Source organism: Macaca fascicularis, chromosome 18, assembly GCF_037993035.2.
Source record: "Macaca fascicularis isolate 582-1 chromosome 18, T2T-MFA8v1.1".
NCBI lineage: Eukaryota > Metazoa > Chordata > Mammalia > Primates > Cercopithecidae > Macaca > Macaca fascicularis.
Window position 1 is genome coordinate 10804939 of NC_088392.1, and position 17776 is coordinate 10822714.

Sequence of the window (17776 nt, forward strand, 5' to 3'; positions counted from 1 at the left end):
GAAACTTCCTTCTGGGTTTGCAGATAAGAGGAATATGTATTTTCATGATCATTATCCCCACTATACTTCAAATCTCTTTCTTTAACACATAGCATCCTGTTTATGAAATTTCACAAAAAAACTTGCTATGGATTGAACATTTGTGTCTTGCCAAAATTCTGAAATCCTAACCCCCAATGTGATGATATTAGGAGATGGAGACTTTGGGATGTGATTAGATCATTGGAGTGGAATCTTCACGAATGGGATTAGTGCCTTTTTAAGGACAGAAGCGCTTGCTTCCTCTTTCTGTTCTTTGCAATGTGAGGATACTGAGAAGACAGTTGTCTGCAAACCAAGAAACAGGCCCTCAGGCCCTCACCAGACTCTCTCTTTTTTTTTTTTCCCTCAAGTTAGGAAGATATTTTCTTAATCTTGGACTTCCCAGCCTCCAGAACTGTGAGGAGTAAGTGTTTGTGGTTTAAGCAACCCAGTCTATGGTATTTTGTTACAGCAGCCCAAACTAAGACAAAAATTTTCCCAAATCCTATCCAAAAGTATATACATTTCTTTTTCATTTTAATTATTTGCAATTGAATTCTGGATAGCCAAAAGCCAAGTACTAAAAAGGTTCTGACAGTCCAACATGTGTTCATCAGACGCCTTCATAATTTATCAGTTTAACTTTTTTTTTTTAATTAAGTAGTTACTTTCACAAAAATATTTTTGTTTGTTGGCAAAAACATGGATTGCTTCTTGATGCCAACTGTAGAATCAAGAAACCTTGCTTTGTTTCATCAGCCACTTCAACAAGCAATAAATTTGTGGTCTGTCATATACAATTTTGGGATTCCCTTCTTCATCCTTTGCACTCTGTCTACTCATGCCAATCCAGTCACATTTATTGTTGTGAATTTGGGGAATGAAAAGGAGCTTTGCAACTGTCTGTATTAGGTATCCAACTTTTTCAGGGTTTTGTAGAATAACATTTGAAGGATTATTAAAGAGTTAATAGGTTGGACTGTCAAAAAAGACATTAAAACTCTTCATTCTCTTTTTTAAAGGACAATCTGTGCAAGTAATCATGGCACTTGAATTTTCATTTTGTTTTCCTCTTAAAAACACTAAGATCTGGCTGGGCATGGTGCCTCATGCTTGTAATCCCAGCACTTTGGGAGGCTGGGGCGGGCAGATCGTATGAGGTCAGGAGTTCGAGACTACCCTGGCCAACATGGCAAAACTCTATCTCTATTAAAAATACAAAAATTAGCTAGGTATGATGCTGCATGCCTATAATCCCAGCTACTCGGGAGGCTGAGGCAGGAGAATTGTTTGAACCTGGGAGGTGGAGGTTGCAGTGAGCCGAAAGTGTGCCGCTGCACTCTAGCTTGGGCAACAGAGCGAGACTCTGACTCAGAAAAAAAACAACCAACTAACCAACAACACTAAGGTCAATCTAAATTTTTAAATTACTCATCAAAAGACCTTTCTCTAGTCTCTTTTGTCTCTCAATTTGTCTTTTTTCACACCTGCATATTTTCTGTTACATACATACATACATATGTGGTCAAAGTGACTTGATTATGGTAGAGAAGATTAATGATTATACAATATCATCTTGAAAGTGAATGTCAGTTTGTTGTTAACTTTTTATATGTTAAGTTGCTTATTTTTTAAAGTTCAGACACTGTGTTAGAATTTCCATATAAAACTGATAATAATTGTTCTTATCAAAATAGCTTAACATTGGGAGAGGGAGTTCTACATTGAAACAGGTAATTCATAGCACAATACAGCAAGTATTAATCTAGACTAGGTTTCTGTTGCATCTCAGTCAAGAATGTGATTTCTAACAGAAGTTCAATACAGTGAGAAGAATGTTTTATCAAATTAATTATAATGGAAATTTGTCCCATATCATGCCTGCATTTCTGAGAGGTATGTTTTGAATGTCTTCATTAGTTGTTGAAATGCAGGGAATTATTGACTTTGTCTGATGTTTGTCTTTCTAGGCACCCAAGAACTATAGAAGTCCCATCTCTGCCAATCAACCTACCAATCAATCCATGGATGATACAAGAGAGGATATTTATGTCAACTATCCAACCTTCTCTCGTAGACCAAAGACTAGAGTTTAAGCTTATTCTTGACATGAGTGCATTAATAATGACTCTTATGTACTCATGCATGGATTGTTATGCAATTATTTTCCACTACCCATGGTTTACCTTAGATACTAGTTGTCTCAATTGAGTTCATTTGGTAGGAAACATACTTCATTACCTAAAAAACATTTTTCATGGAACTGTTTCAGAAAACCTGACTCCAACTTGTTTATATACAAAAAAAACCTTACTGAATCACGTAACAGAATGATCCAGGGGAGATTAAGCTTTGGGCAAGGACTATTTACCAGTGCTTAAATGTGTCTAGAATTAAGTATGGGCATAAACTGGCTTCTGAATCCCTTTCCACAGTGTTGGATCCATTTCCCTGGTCTTGGCCTCACTCTCATGCAGGTTTTCCTCTTGTGTTGGCAAGATGGCTGCCAACTCTTGGCAATTCATACATCCTTGTTTCTGTCCGGTAGAGAGTTTGCTTCTCTAATAGAACCAACACATTTGGTTACTTTTTCATTGTTAAATAGGCATCATGATCAGAAAGGATGGAATGGCTTAAGAAAACTAAGGGCTCACTTCTAGAGCTGAGAGCAGGGTCAAAGCACAATACCAGGCAATTCAGAGCATGGTTAGAAGAGGGAACGGGGGTCTCAAAGCTGGGGAGTTTACCAACAAATATTGACTGCAGTGACTAACCAAGACATTCTTGGTTAACTAAAAAGTGAAATATGGGATGGATTCTAGAAATGGGGTATCTCTCTCCATACTTCTAGAATCCGCACTATCAGCATAGTCCAGAAGAGTACCTGGCAATAGAAGAAATGAATAATCAAGAGGAAGATAAATATGAGAGGGCAATCCCTTGCTATTCTCATATTTATCTCTCATTCTCTATAGAATTCTTGCCGCCATCCCAGGTCTAGCCTTAGGAGTAAATGTAGTAGATAGTCCAATAATAAATAACTTAATGTTTTGGACATTGTTTTTCTTTTCTACTTTTGAGAATTATTTTTAATATGTAAATTATCTCAAAAGGGTCAGGCACCTAGTTATTATTTTTTAATGATTATGTGAAACTTGAATATACCACTAAAAGTGACAGCTGGAAGTGGTGGCATAGGATGGTAGGGTAGAAATTTGAGAGGGAAAAAAGAAACTGGGAGGGTACAGGCAACAGGAGAAAGGAATCAAACCACAGAAAAATACAAAGGGAAACTTCTGCTTCACGATTTGGACAAAGACAGCCCTAATTACTTCACCAACAGTCAAAGCAATTAGAGGCCATACCTGATATTGTTTGAACTTCTAGACGTAGGCAAACAATGAAAAGCATTTGCCAAACTGAATAAAACTGTCATGGTTACCTTGAAAGGACAATGGTCATTATTAAATATAGTGATCATTCATGTCTAAAAGATTTGTTATTTGTCTCTAAAGATTTCTAAAGACCACCATCTAGAGAAGATTCATTTTGAAGACTGTATTTAAATATCAAAGTTGTGGACTTCATGATAATCTTAAATGAAGCAAATCCAAATTCTCCTGTTGCTTAGACAGATTCTAAGATGTAATTTACACTTTTAAGCTAATTAGTATTTTATGATTTTAGCCTTAAACACCATGTATGCCAAATAGTGCAATTATTTTGTGAATTACAGAAATGGTAAGTGCTCACATTTCTGTGAATTATAAAATTTGTGAGGTTTTTTAAAACCCTTTTCAGGAGTGAAAAAATTAAAATGACCATTTCCTAGTTGTACTTAAGTAAATGCAAGAAGAGTTAACTCTCATTTTTCTTATGTTTGCATAAATATCTTTTCATACCTGGATTCATGAAATATTTCCACAAATATATTAGTGTAACAAACTTGAGAGGTAGTTTACAAGAAAACCCTCTACTATCAGATCAGTCAGAGATTCCATGAGAGAATTTATTGGTTTGCATGGTGAAGCAAGCTTAGCATCAATTAAAAGGTAAATAATTGCTTTTCTGAATGGTGAAGACAATCAAAATATTACTTTGTGGAAAACTCCAATAACCAAATTCTCAATGATTAGTGTATGTGATCAGGAAAACATTTTTACAATTGTAGTATGGGGAAATATAAATCCAATTTTAAGAGAGAAAATAATGACCGGGTGTGGCAGGGAGAGTACAGTCAGATACCATTGTCATGGTGGTTTTTACTGGAAACTTCATGGAAGACGTTTGTAGCAAGCCACTGAAGTGTTGCAAAGCCTCCAGAACATTTGGAACTTGTCTCATTTTCCTTGCGTGTTTTCGTGTTTTTGGTCTCTCATTCAAAATATTGATGAGAACTATTTACTCTGTCATTTCTTCTCTATATATTCTTCCTCTACAGAGTGTAGGATTTTTTTCAGGAATTTGGAGCCATCCTAAGTTCTCCCAAAAATTTTCTGACCTCCTCTGATGCTCCTGTTATACCCTCAGGGTTAATGCTTGTGAAATTCCATTCATTCATTTCTTTTCCTGGACATCTTTACTTACCAAAGCACTTTCATTGTAATCTTTCTAACATCATCCCTAATTCGTGATAGTTTTGGAACTCTCCCTAGTATCTGTTTCTCTGCCTCTACTGTTTTGCACCTATGATTCTGATTGTTACTAAGAAATCAGATCAAAACAGATCCACAGAATAAAAGATCGGAATTCCAGTAAATTATGTTATAAATACAGATATTTTTTACAAGTTGCTGCTTTGGAAGCCAAATGCTTCTTAACTTTTATATATGTATACACATGTATATAATTTATATTGATGGATAATGCAACGTTAAATAAGAATCTATGCTTCCTTCGAATGCCATTAACATTTACATTAAAGTAACCAATTAAAGGAAATTACTTTGTGATAATAAGGTAGGTAGATTTGTTAAATGTCATTGTGGAGTACACAGTTTTGTCAGGGAAAGAACAGATCTTATTGAACTATGATAACTATGAATTGACTATATTATTATAAGAGATACCTTCAAACTTTATTTTAAAAACTTTATGTAGAATATGTTGCGAAAATAAAATAGAAATTTCATTTACCCCTGATCATGCTTAAAATGGGAGGCAGGTAGCTGAGGATATAATTTTTAATTAGTAAAAACTCAAATTTATGTTTTAAGTAATTTAGTTTATTACTAATGTACTATATATATAAACTTAAAATACATAGGTTATCAATTTAAAAGACAAATAAAAATACTTTTAGTAGGCATTCTTTTATTGTGAGCATCTAAGTTATATTGGTTTATATAGAATGGCATTAAGTAAAAATTACAGTTGTATGACAGTAATTTTCTAAATTGGGAGAGTCCGCATTGTAATTAGCGATCACTGTGACCAAATTGCTTCTCCTGGATTTATAATGATACACTGTATTTTGTACTGCTTATATGAAGTTTCAGCAAGATTGACGATATTATAAAGATGCTTATAAAGTGCAAGTGGAGATGCTAAATTGTGAGTACAAAGAGGTTTCTTTTCACAACAGTGATAAGAAAATATCTTAAAAAAAAATAAGACAACATAAACATGCCACCATTAGTTTAGCTACTATTAAAATGTAACCTTTAGAAAGCATTGACCTTCGCCTTCAGACTTCTGTATAAGTTAGTGTATTTTTTCACTGATCTGTCCATTAGCATTCTTCCAGCCAAGACTCTGGGCTCTTAAAACATTTATCTGAAAACTAAAAACAAGTAAAACAAGTTTATTTTTTTAAAAAGCTTCTCTATTTCTAGTGATTCAACAGTTAGAAAAACAGCTTCTAGAATTAACTGCAATGCTTTCTAAGGAAATTTTATAAATCCTCAAGGTCGGTTTACATATATTTTTCCAGATTCAAAGCACTAACTATGCTGTAAGATGTTGTAAGAAAAGGTCTATTTGGAAGTATGGGTGATAAATGTCTGGGATAATTCTGGTTTATTTCCTAATATCCTTGTTAGAATAAGTTATATGGTGAACCTGTCTAGAACACTTTTTCCAGTGTTAGTGTGTACCTTTGAATTTTTGGTTCTTGTAATGTATAGAAATATTTTCCTAGATGTACTGTATTCTGTTGTTTTGAATGAATAAAACACAGTGTTTCACGATCACTAGCTTCATTTGCCATCAAGAAATAGCAGGGAAAATTTTCCACAGAATAAAATTAACGTGATGAATTACATGCAGAAAAAATTCAAATCAATGATGCATTGTAACTTTTATCTCAATGCAATATTCCTTTTGTTATTATTATTATTGTTATTTTGAGACGGAGTTTCGCTTTTGTTGCCCAGACTGGAGTGCAATGGCGCGATCACGGCTCACCACAACCTCCGCCTCCCGGATTCAAGCGATTCTCCCGCCTCAGCTTCCTGAGTAGCTGGGATTACAGGCATGCGCCACCACGCCTGGCTTATTTTCTATTTTTAGTAGAGACGGGGTTTCTCCATGTTGGTCAGGCTGGTCTTGAACGCCGGACCTCAGGTGATCTGCCCATCTCAGCCTCCCAAAGTGCTGGGATTACAGGCGTGAGCCACCGCGCCTGGCCTTGTTCTTTGTATTTTATAAGTGCATGTAGTGAAAAGGGTCAAAGGGCTGTACAGTTTTTTTTTTCTTCCCCAAAACATAGTAGTCCCTCGCCCTTCCTCATTTTCGTTACCTTGAGACAACAGATTTTACTACTTCTCACTCATTATTTTATTTTTCACTTTTCTGAATAGCATGCTTATGACACTAATACATTTTTTCAATTTTAGACATTCATTATTCATTTATGTCTTCCTCTCCCCAAACTCACCAACATAGAATACTCTTCTCATGTCTCCTTCAGAAATACTTGTATTAAAATATTATATCAATATTTGCTGTTTATTTCTTATGACCTTGCCAGCACTCTTAAACCACATGGTAAAAATGATTTTGCTTTCCCTCCTACATAACTTTTTTTCCACTAGAGCTAACAATTGTCATTTTGGGGACTTACTTTTTCTGTATTTACCATAAATGGATCTGGAACTCCTCTGTGATGCAGCAGGAATTCTAGCAATTTCAACTTCCTGAGAAAGACTCCATTAGAAGCTTGACTTGGAGCTATAAGGAGAGTCACACAATTGCCATGCTGGTGTCTCCCTTCATCCAGAAAAAGAAGAGGGAGGAATATATGAAACCTAGAATCCACTCTAGAAAATTTTCCAGAACAAAAGGACATGCATTTCCACATTGTAAACGTTTAACAAGTGCCCATAACAAGGGAATAATAAGTCTATTATGTTTGTTTTTGTGTCTGTAAAAGTTGGGGTCTGATTGTAAGCATGAAAACAGATACTGTTGAAGGAAAAGAAAAAGTACGAGGTCAGTAGTTCGAGACCAGCTTGGCCAATATGGTGAAACCCTGTCTTACTAAACATAGAAAAATTAGCCGGGCGAGGTGGCGGGCGCCTGTAGTCCCAGCTACTCAGGAGGCTCAGGCAGGAGAATGGCGGGAACCCGGGAGGCGGAGGTTGCAGTGAGCTGAGATCGCGCCACTGCACTCCAGCCTGGGCGATAGAGCGAGACTCCGTCTCAAAGAAAAAAAAAAGTATTTGAAGATAGGGGTGGCTCATAGAATTCCCAGGACACCCGATGGAGTAGGCTTGCAAAATAGAACGTGTGTCAACTCCAGTGGGAAACGAGGCAGGAAGCACAACTAACAATTTGGGCTTCAATACGTTCCCTAGAACAGGCTGCAGCGAACCTGAGCAGCATCACTCCCCCATGCCCGGATCAGTCCTGAGCCCCCATTTTTATTCACTTGTTCCAAAATCGGGGTCTCTTAACTATATCTGGGAGGCAGCAGCTGTTATCTCCCCCTTCAGCTTCCATAGTGGCAGGTTGGGTTCAACTTACTTTCCAAACAGAACGCTCTGACATTCCCTCCAAGCTCGCTGAAGAACTTGAACCGACAAATGTCCCTACTTGACCAGATGATAGTTTTCTTAAAGGCAGGGTTTAATGTACCCTTTTGTAAATGTTTCAAGGCCCTATCTAATACCTGAGTTTATTCCAGATGTATCTAAACATATCCGAGGTTCTTTTAAAATGGTGAAAAAACAAAAACAGTATCTATATCAATATTCTCAATTGGCAGTATTACAATAATGGCCAATAGTTCATTTTTAATAACACTATTGACATTGCATTTGGATATTAGGGTTTACTAATCATCCGCATGTATACGTCGCATATTTTTCTAGACTTTATTCAAATCTATTGATTTTTAAACCTGCAACTTATGTGTAGACACAGGTATACCTTTACAAAAACTATCAAATTTTTTGGTAACATACTACCTCCAAAATTTCAAGTAAGAAGTTGCTTTTTGTCCATTTTTAAATGGAAATCTGCTAATCAAAATGTCACAAAATTATACCGTGTATCATTTGACCTATGGAAACCAATATAATTACAGGAAGAAAGCAGAGTCAATCTTCTACCTGTGGTCAAATAAGTGGAGGCCCTTTCTAGACTAAGTTCTCATGAGTTTAAAATACCAAGCATGAGTTCTCCAAATTCCTGAAAAGGAAGTCTTGTGTTGTATTGCCAAGCCAAATTTGTAAGACATAAAAATAAAACTTGAGAAGAAGCTATGATTAACTTACTTTCTTCATTCTTCAAAATTTACATAATGTCAGCTGATTTTATATTTTTATAAAATGCATTCTTAAGATATATCCTTATTCAATAATATATTCATTACATCCTTTATGCCAGGTATCCAAAAGTACTTACAGTGACTAAGACCATTATTCCTTGATCAGCTGCATGAGTAAGACTTTGAGCTCTCCAATATATTCTCGGTGGTACTAAGTTTTCTGAGTAACAGCTTTGGATGTGGCTTCAGTTGAGCTGATTTATCCCACACTTTATTTTTATCACATAGTGGCCCTCAGAAGTAAATTTCAATTTCTTTTTAGCTCACATAAAAATGTACAATGAAATGTAATGGCTCAGTAGCTTCTAGAGATATAGATTACCCTTCTAAACTTTGTGTAATTTTGCATGTCTATTTGATAATTCTTTCAATGGCTAATGAATAGCTATCTTTTATTTTTCTTTTAAAATATTTATTGATTTATTTATTTTGAGACGGAGTCTCGCTCTGTTGCCCAGGCTGGGGTGCAGTGGCGTGATCTTGGCTCACTGCAGCTTCTGCCTCCCGGGTTCAACCAATTCTCCTGCCTCAGCCTCCCGAGTAATTGGGACTACAGGCATCTGCCACCATGCCCGGCTAATTTTTGTATTTTTGGTAGAGACAAGGTTTCACCATGTTGGCCAGGATGGTCTTGATCTCCTGACCTCGTGATTCACCCGCCTCGGCGTCCCAAAGTGCTGGGATTGCAGGCACGAGACACCGCGCCCGGCCTTGAGTAGCTATCTTTTATAAAGTTGAGCTATTGACAAAAATGTTTTACTATGTGCTATGATTTTTAAGGCAATTTCTTATATGCTTTCATTTTTTTTAAACAACAATTCCAAGATGGTGGCAAGATAAATGTTATTATCCTGATCGACAATTGAGGAAAACTGGATGAGGAGAAACTGTGTGCCAAATTGTTCTATGGCAGTTTAAGATAGGAATTGTAATTCTCAGAATCTCTTTTTCTTTATGGTTCTGAGTTAGAACTGGCTACAATGGAATTTGCATGAGATATGGAAGATGGATGTGAAACATTAGAAATTACTCTTTGTAGGTTATTTTAGTCGATATGGTGATGGGCAGATGGAGAGGGCCTGGCATATCCCAGCTTGTCCTTTCTCTACTGCATGTCTGGATCTTTCTGACTGACAGGGCAGCTATAGTCTTAGCCACTGCTGTACGTTGGTTGCAGAACCACAGAGGTAGTAGCTGTCCAGTGGCAACAGCTTCGCAGAGCCCTCTTAGAAACTTCCCTTTCACATGCAAGTAACAAGATGCAAGGTCAGTGTGTTTACAAAAAGGAAAAGAAAAGTCAATTGGTGTTCTATATGCCAGGAATGAGCAATTTAAATTTGAAATTTAAAAAGCAATGATGCCATTTACCAGAGCACCAAAACCAGTGAGGAACTTCGGTATACATTCAACCACACACACACAGGATCTGGATGCTTTATGTCTGTTACTATGCTCTACTCGCTAGTTTAGAACTTTTTTGGATAGATCCTTTGGAGTTTTCACATAGATAATCATATCTTCTGTGAATAAAGATACTTCTTTTTTTTTTTCCCAATCTTTATACCTTTTATTTCTTTTCCTTGTCTTATTGTAGTAGCTTGGACTTCCAGGAATAGAAGTGACAAGATAGTGCATTCCTGTGTTGTTTCTGCAGGAGAAGCACCCAGTTTTTCCCTGTTAAGTACGATGTTAGCTGTGGGTGTTTTGTAGATGTTCTTGAACATCAAGTTGAAGAGCTCTCTATTTTTAGTTTGCTAAGCGGTTTTTTTTTTTTTTTTTAAGTCATGAATTGATGTTGGATTTTGTCAAATGCCATTTCTGCCTCTCAATGAATACAAGCATATTTTTCTTCTCTACATTGTTGATGTGGTGAATTATTGATTTTTTTAACATTGAACCAGGCTTGTATAACTATACCAAATCCTGCTTAATCGTGGTCTATAATTATTTTTACACAGTATTGAATTTATGTTATTAATATTTTGTTGAGGATTTTTTCAACTCAGTTTATAAAAGATATTTATCTGTAGTTGTTTTTGAAATGTTTTTATTTGGCTTTGATATTAGATAATGCTGACTTCATAAAATGAGTTAGGAAGTGTTCCTTCTGTTTTCTGGAAGACATCGTGAAGATTTGGTATTATTTCTTTCTAAAATGTTTGGTAGCATTATACTATTTTTTGGAATGTTATCTGTTATAGATGCAATTTCTTTAATAGATACAGGACTATTCCATGTTTCTATTTCTCCTTGTATAAATTTTGGTAGTTTTTGTTTAAGGAGTTGGTTCGTTTCATCTAAGTTATCAAATTTGTTGTCATAGATTTGTTCCTAATATTCTCTTATTACCCTTTGACACATATGGCATCAGTAATGAGGACCCCTTTTTCGTTTCTGAAATTCTCCAAGAAAACCTAACGATTCTGAAAGTACATGTACTAACAAGAGCTTGAAGATTCATGAGACAAAAACTATTTGTATATTTTCTCATTTTACTTGGTTAGCCTTGCTTGACCTTATGATTTTTTTTTTATTGTTTCAAATAATTGGCTTTTGGTTTCATTGGTTTTTCTTTAGTTTTTGTTTGTTTTTGATGTCCTTGATTTCTGCTCTAATTTGTATTTTCTTTCATCTGCTTGCTTTAGATTTACGTTCATCTTCTTTGGTTTCTTAAGATGGAAGCCTAGATTATTGATTTTATATGTTGTTTTCTTTTCCAGTAGTGGCACTTAATGCTACAAATTTCACTTTGTTCCACAAGTCTTGGTAAGCTCTATTTTTATTTTCATTTAGTCCCAAATATTTTAAAATTTCTTTTGATATTTCTTCTTTGAGCCATGATTTTTTTACAATGTGTGGTTTAATCTCTATATATTTTGGGATTTTTCTACCTAACATCTCTTACAGATTTCTAACTTAATTTTATCATGTTTTCAAAACATTCTTTGTATAATTTCTATTCTTTTAAATTTTTTCAGGTGTATTTTATGGCCCAGAATATGGTCTGTCTTGCAGAATGTTTCATGTGATCTTAAGAAGAATGTTCATTCTGTTGTTGAGTGTAATATTCTACAAATGTCCATTAAATCAAATTGATAGCACTGTTCAGATCATCTGTATCTTTCTGATTTTCCCTCTTCTTGATCTATCACGTACTGATAGATCAAGTGATCAAGTCTTGTTAAAGACTGCAAGTATAATAGTGAATTTTTCTATTTCTACTTGTAGTTTTGTTAGTTTGTGTCTCATGTATCTTGATACTCTTGTTAGTACAAATACTTTCAGAATAGTTGGGTTTTCTTGGAGAATTTACCCCTTTACCACATGTAATGTCCCTTTTATTCTTGATAATCTTTCATGTTCTGTCTACTTTTTCTGAAATTAACACCACTTTCAGCTTTTTAAAAAATTAACATTAGCATCTCACATCTTTCTCTATCCTTTTAAATTATCTAAACATTTATATTTAATGTGCCTTTCTTATAGACAATGTATAGTTACATCCATTTGTAAATTCACTACTTTTTTTACTTATAAATGTTATGGATATATAATAGTTGTATATATTTGGGGGATACGTGTGATGTTTTGATACCTGCATACAATGTGTAATGATCATATTGGGTAATTGTGATATCTATCACTTCTAACATTCATCTTTTTTGCGTGTTTAAATCCACCACTTCTAATTGGTACATTTAGATTATTCAAATTTAAGTGATTATTGACATAGTTGGATTTTATCTACTATGTTTGTAACTTTTCTATTCTTGCACTTGTTCTTTCTTTTATATCCTCACTTCTTTTTCTGTGTTCTCTGATTTTAACTGGGGTTTTTATATGATTTAATTTTCTCTCTTGGCATATCTTTCATTGGTCAACCTAGGTTTCTCTCCTTTTCCCCTCTTTTTTTTGGTATTTATTTTATTTAGTGTTATCTGAGCTACCTGAGTTGGTGTCTATCACTAATTTTGGCAAGTTCTCAGATTATTACTTCTAACATTCTTTTGCTCCATTCTTTCTTCTTCTCCAGTTATTCCATAGTCTTGAATGTTCCGGGTTTTTCCCACTTTTTGAATTTTAGTTTGAAAAGTTTCTATTGACCTAGCTTCAAAGTCATTGATTCTTCCTTCAGGGGTTCCAAGTCAACTGATAATTGCATCAAAGATATCCTTCCTTTCTGTTACTATGTTTTTATTGCATTTCTTTTTTATTCCTTCTTAGTGTTTCCATCTTTCTTCTTACATTATCCATCTGTTGCCTACTTTTTTCATGAGAGCTCTTAACATATTAATGATAAATTCCATGTCTGATAATTCTGACAAGTGTGTCATGTCTCTATCTGGTTCCAATAATTGCTTTATCTCTTCAGACCATGACTTTTCTTGCCTTTTGATGTTCTTTGAATTTTTCTTTTTGAATTTTTTGTTACAAGCCAGATCTGGTGTGTTATGTAATAGGAACTGAGGTAAATAGGTCTTTAGCTTGCAGACTTACCTTAATCTGACTAGCTATTAGACTGTGTTTAAAGTCTGTTAAAACCGTAGGTGCTATACTTCTTCAAATGCCTCTAGTGTCTTTGTTTTGTTTGTTTATATGTTTTTCCCCTTCTTGACTTCAGGCTTCCCTAAGTGCTCCTCTTTGGAGAGACTTTCTGTCTTGCAACTCTTTCCTCTGCAATTCACTGTTATTCTACTGGAGCCCTGTTGGTGTAGTGCTAAGCTGCGGGAAAGGAGAGTGCTCTATAATCTTACAGGGAAATCGCAGTCTTTTAGTGGGTCTGTGTCTGGGACATTCACAGAGCTTCTCCAGTGGTGTTGCTTGCTTATCCTCAACTCCCTTTCCTGGCTGCAGCATTCCCAATGTATTTCTTTGAAGGCCTGCCCCCTGTTGACTGGTTATTTACCCTCTTTCCTTAAGTGGAACAAGGACACTTCAGGCACTGGGAGGAAGTTTGGGAATTGTGTTTGGCAGAGTCCTTTCCATCTTTGTTACCAAGAAGGTTCATGGCTTATTTCACAATGGATGTGCCTCTCCATCTGTTGCCAGAGCCATGAGGAGATTTCTCTTGGGTCCTCATAATAAGAACCTTGGAGTTTCCTACAGGAAAAGCCCTTGAATGTGTAGAGTGCCTCAAGAGCACAGCCCCCATGGGTTTCTCGCTCACACTAGTCCACAAACAGATGCCAGAATTCACCCAACTTACCATATAAAGGCTCATATGACTAGTTTATGACTCCAGTGCTTTGACTCCAGATAAATGGCTATTGGTTGCCGTATCTCTCTGGATGCATCTGTATCTTCAGATTTGGGGATGGCAGTTTGCTCTGGACCTTGGTTCTCTAATAGGTCTAAGAAAAGTCATTGATTTTCAGCTTTCCAGCTTTGTCTTGTTATAAGCATGGCAGCAACATCTTCCACGCTCTCAACATGATGGCACTGAAGGCAGAAGTCAATCTCCATGTATAAACATTTTCACACATATATTTTGTTTTATCTTGGTTTCTGACCTGTCTCTTTGCCCTGACTTTCTGATACTGCACGAGGGTTCCTGTTGCTGGACTCCATTCCATCTGACTTGCTCTCATCTAGGTTGCTCTTTGGCTCATCTTTATAAATCACGATCCAGCTGACAAAATACTTAAATGAAAATGAAGCACATATTTATTTTTTAAATAAATACGAAATAAAGTATAGACATCAATCTGAAGATGAGTAGGAGATCATACTGAGTTTCCCTGTTTATGCTTGGATCAACATCAGGCCTTATACAAATATTCAAGTCCAGAGGCAAAAGGTAACAAGGAAAATTTGTATCACAAGCCACAAGGAGATGACATGTCAAGTCTGCGCGATTGGAAATAAACTAAAGATGAACTGCTGGGGGTGCTCACTTGTCACAGAGCTCAGTCTAAAGCACCAGATTTATAAGCTTTTTTTGGGGGGAAATTTTGTTAAAATAAAATGAAATATGAGCCACAGGGTGGTGTTTCACTCATATGTGTTCAATATTAATTCATTTTAAGGTTTAGCTGCACAAAAGGTAAATGAGAATTAGAAGACTCCATGGTTTGTCAAGGGTTCTGTGTCTGTATATTTAAATATTAGGCTTCTGAGAAAAACACACAACAGGAAGACAGATGAACACAACAGAGGGCAGAAGGTCTATATGTCCTGAGGCCTTTTATGCGACATTTGTTAGTGGAATGTTTTTTAAGAATGTATGAGAGAGTCATTTTAATGTGAAATAAAGACCTAAGTCTACAGACTTGCCTCATAGTTTGTTCACTCCATATGGTCATATGTAAATAGTGAAAAGCTTTTATAAATAGATCATTTAATAATTTATTAAAGCTGAACCCCTTTTCTCTCTACATGTTAGTGGAAGTAGTGTTGAATATTTTCTATTAGTATAGATAAACAAATGAACAAACAAACCCACTATTGCCCAAAACAGGTTACTATCTTTCCCAGGTTAAGAAAAAGCTTAAATAACAACTGACCAGTAACAATCACATGGCATTTAAGCTTCAGGAAGAATATTGTGTCTAGATAGAAACAGAAAAGTCAAATGCGATCTCTTTTACTAAATAGTCAATGGTAATGATCTGAACTACATGAGAGATCATAGTGTTCTTATATATTAAAAATAATGTCCCAAGCCCCATCCATAAGCTTAACACATGGTTAAATATACCATCAAAATGTTATCGTTTACAAGGTAAAACACCATAATGTAACATCTCTTGGAGTATAGTGTCTCTTAGATACCTATGTGTTTAACATCTCATTAAAGAGTTAGACACTACAAATGTCACATGAAGGATGGAGTTACATTTTGTTCATGAATTTAGAGAACATTTTGTACTACGTGTAACATTGATTTTACCTGAGATATCAATTGTCACCCCAAATCAGTCTAAGTCGTGCATGGTCTTAAAAATGCAATGAACATTATCTCCCATTAAATGCCTACTCATCCCACTTACAAATTCTAAACTTAAAACAATTCCATTTTAGTTACATTTCCTAGTCAGATCTCTTGATGATCCATGCATTTTAGAATTTAGAATGCCATCCCTTTTCACTATTGAGAAAAAGGGTCTGATATGAGGAATGAGAAGGAGGGAGGGAGGAGAAGAGAGCTGAGTAGAACATTTTAAATCTATTTCTTGTAACATTTTTCTTTAGATTATTCTGATGAGAGTGAAGTGACTAGTTACAGTGAGTAAAATGGGTTATTTCTGAGTAGTGGTTTTAATAATCTGTTTTTTTTGGGGGGAGCATGAATTTCTAGCTCTATATTTGGCTCTTTGAAATGTACTTAGATTTGTTAAAAACCATAAGCCTCAAAAACAGCAGGTTACCTAAAAACAGCAGGTTATCTATAACTGTTAATAGATATTGGAACAAGAAAGGAATTTCTTAAGTCAAATGGTACTCAAAGGACAGTCATTAAGCAAGATTAGACTGAGTATACCTACCTCATGGCTTGAGGTATACACTTCTCCGGATGGTGAGCCAAATCTTACAGAAGAGACCAAATTTCACCCACTTTTGAATTCCCAGTAATTAGAACATTCAACTCATGCTTTTAAGATTGAATTTCGGAATAACATTTTTCCCCTTTGGCTTCCTCATAACCAAAGTTTGCAAATATTCGGAGAGTATTGAATATTTAGAACCGATCTCTGTAATTCGCACATGAATAGAAAGTAACAATGAGGCCGGGAGGGGTGGCTCATGCCTGTAATCCCAGCACTTTGGGAGGCCAAGGTGGGCGGATCATTTGAGGTCAGGAGTTTGGGACCAGCTTGGCCAACATGGTGAGACCCCGTCTCTACTAAAAATACAAAAATATTAGCTGGGCATGGTGGCACTCGCCTGTAGTCCTAGCTACTTGGGAGGCTGAGGCAGGAGAATCGCTTGAACCTGGAAGGTGGAAATTGCAGTAAGCCGAGATCATGCCCCTGCACTCTAGCCTGGGAGACTCCGTCTCAAAAAAAAAAAAAAAAAAAAAAAAAAAAAAGTAACAATGAGTGTGTATTTGTCTTATATGCAAGTTTGTGTCGAGAGGAAAAAATAGAGGATTTTTAAAAAATGAGGTTTTAAAAATGTATAGAACTCAAACAGCAACAGACACATTTGGAGTTATGTTAGATTTTGGTATCTAATAAATTTTCTTTCTTTTTTTTTATAAAAGAGGCTTTAAAACATTTATACAATTCAAATAACAGACAATTTTGGGAGTTATGTTAGACTGTGTGTCTAATGTTTTTTGTGATTAAAATGCAGCCTATTTGTGGGGTGGGGTGGGGTGGCTGCTGGGGAAGAGAAAGAGGAGGAGGAGGAGGAGGAAGAAGGAAAGAGAAGTTCAGACATAGCTTTCAGAAAGGAATTCCGGGAGCTAGTGAGGATGGTCTCTCTTGCATTCTCTACTTCTATCCATTTTCATGTCTCCTACAGAAAGCCATATACGCATTTGCTGTCGCAGCTCCACACTGACACTGATGCATATCAAATGGAATTAAAAGGAGCCAAGAGCAAAGATCAGGAGATGTTGCTTGTCCTTCACTCATATTTTGGTGGTAGCAATTACTCAATAAGTAGTGCTTAACTGGCTTTTGCGATCAGACAAAATCAGCAGGCTAATATGCTAAAGATACCTACATATTAGTGTAATTCATACTTCCATGAATGTTTTGATCTTCTATCCAGCTCTTACTCATTTATTTTAATAACTCACCATATGGATGCTAAAATTAGATAAATCTTCTAAAAATGTATTTTTTTTACTAAACTGGAAGTAAAAATAGTTGATGTTCTTTGTACATTACGAAAATAGCATAATTGCTACTGGGCTGTGCCTTGTGACATATATTTACTAAACACCTTCTTTGATGTTAGCTCTAAACTTATATAAACCTTTACATTATTTCTAAAGACACTTTCCCAAGTAAATATAGTCTCCATGATTTTAATAGT

General features: G+C 35.7%; 1 protein-coding gene across 1 annotated transcript in view; it reads left to right on the forward strand.

The window, feature by feature from the left end:
• CD226 (CD226 molecule) overlaps nt 1-10087 on the forward strand; it is a 103161-nt gene extending 93074 nt beyond the window's left edge. Inside the window, exon 7 of the mRNA XM_005586480.5 lies at nt 1992-10087. Coding sequence (XP_005586537.3) covers nt 1992-2117 — 126 coding nt within the window. The 3' untranslated portion in view covers nt 2118-10087. The remainder of the gene's footprint in view (nt 1-1991) is intronic.
• Nucleotides 10088-17776: the final 7689 nt, after the last annotated feature.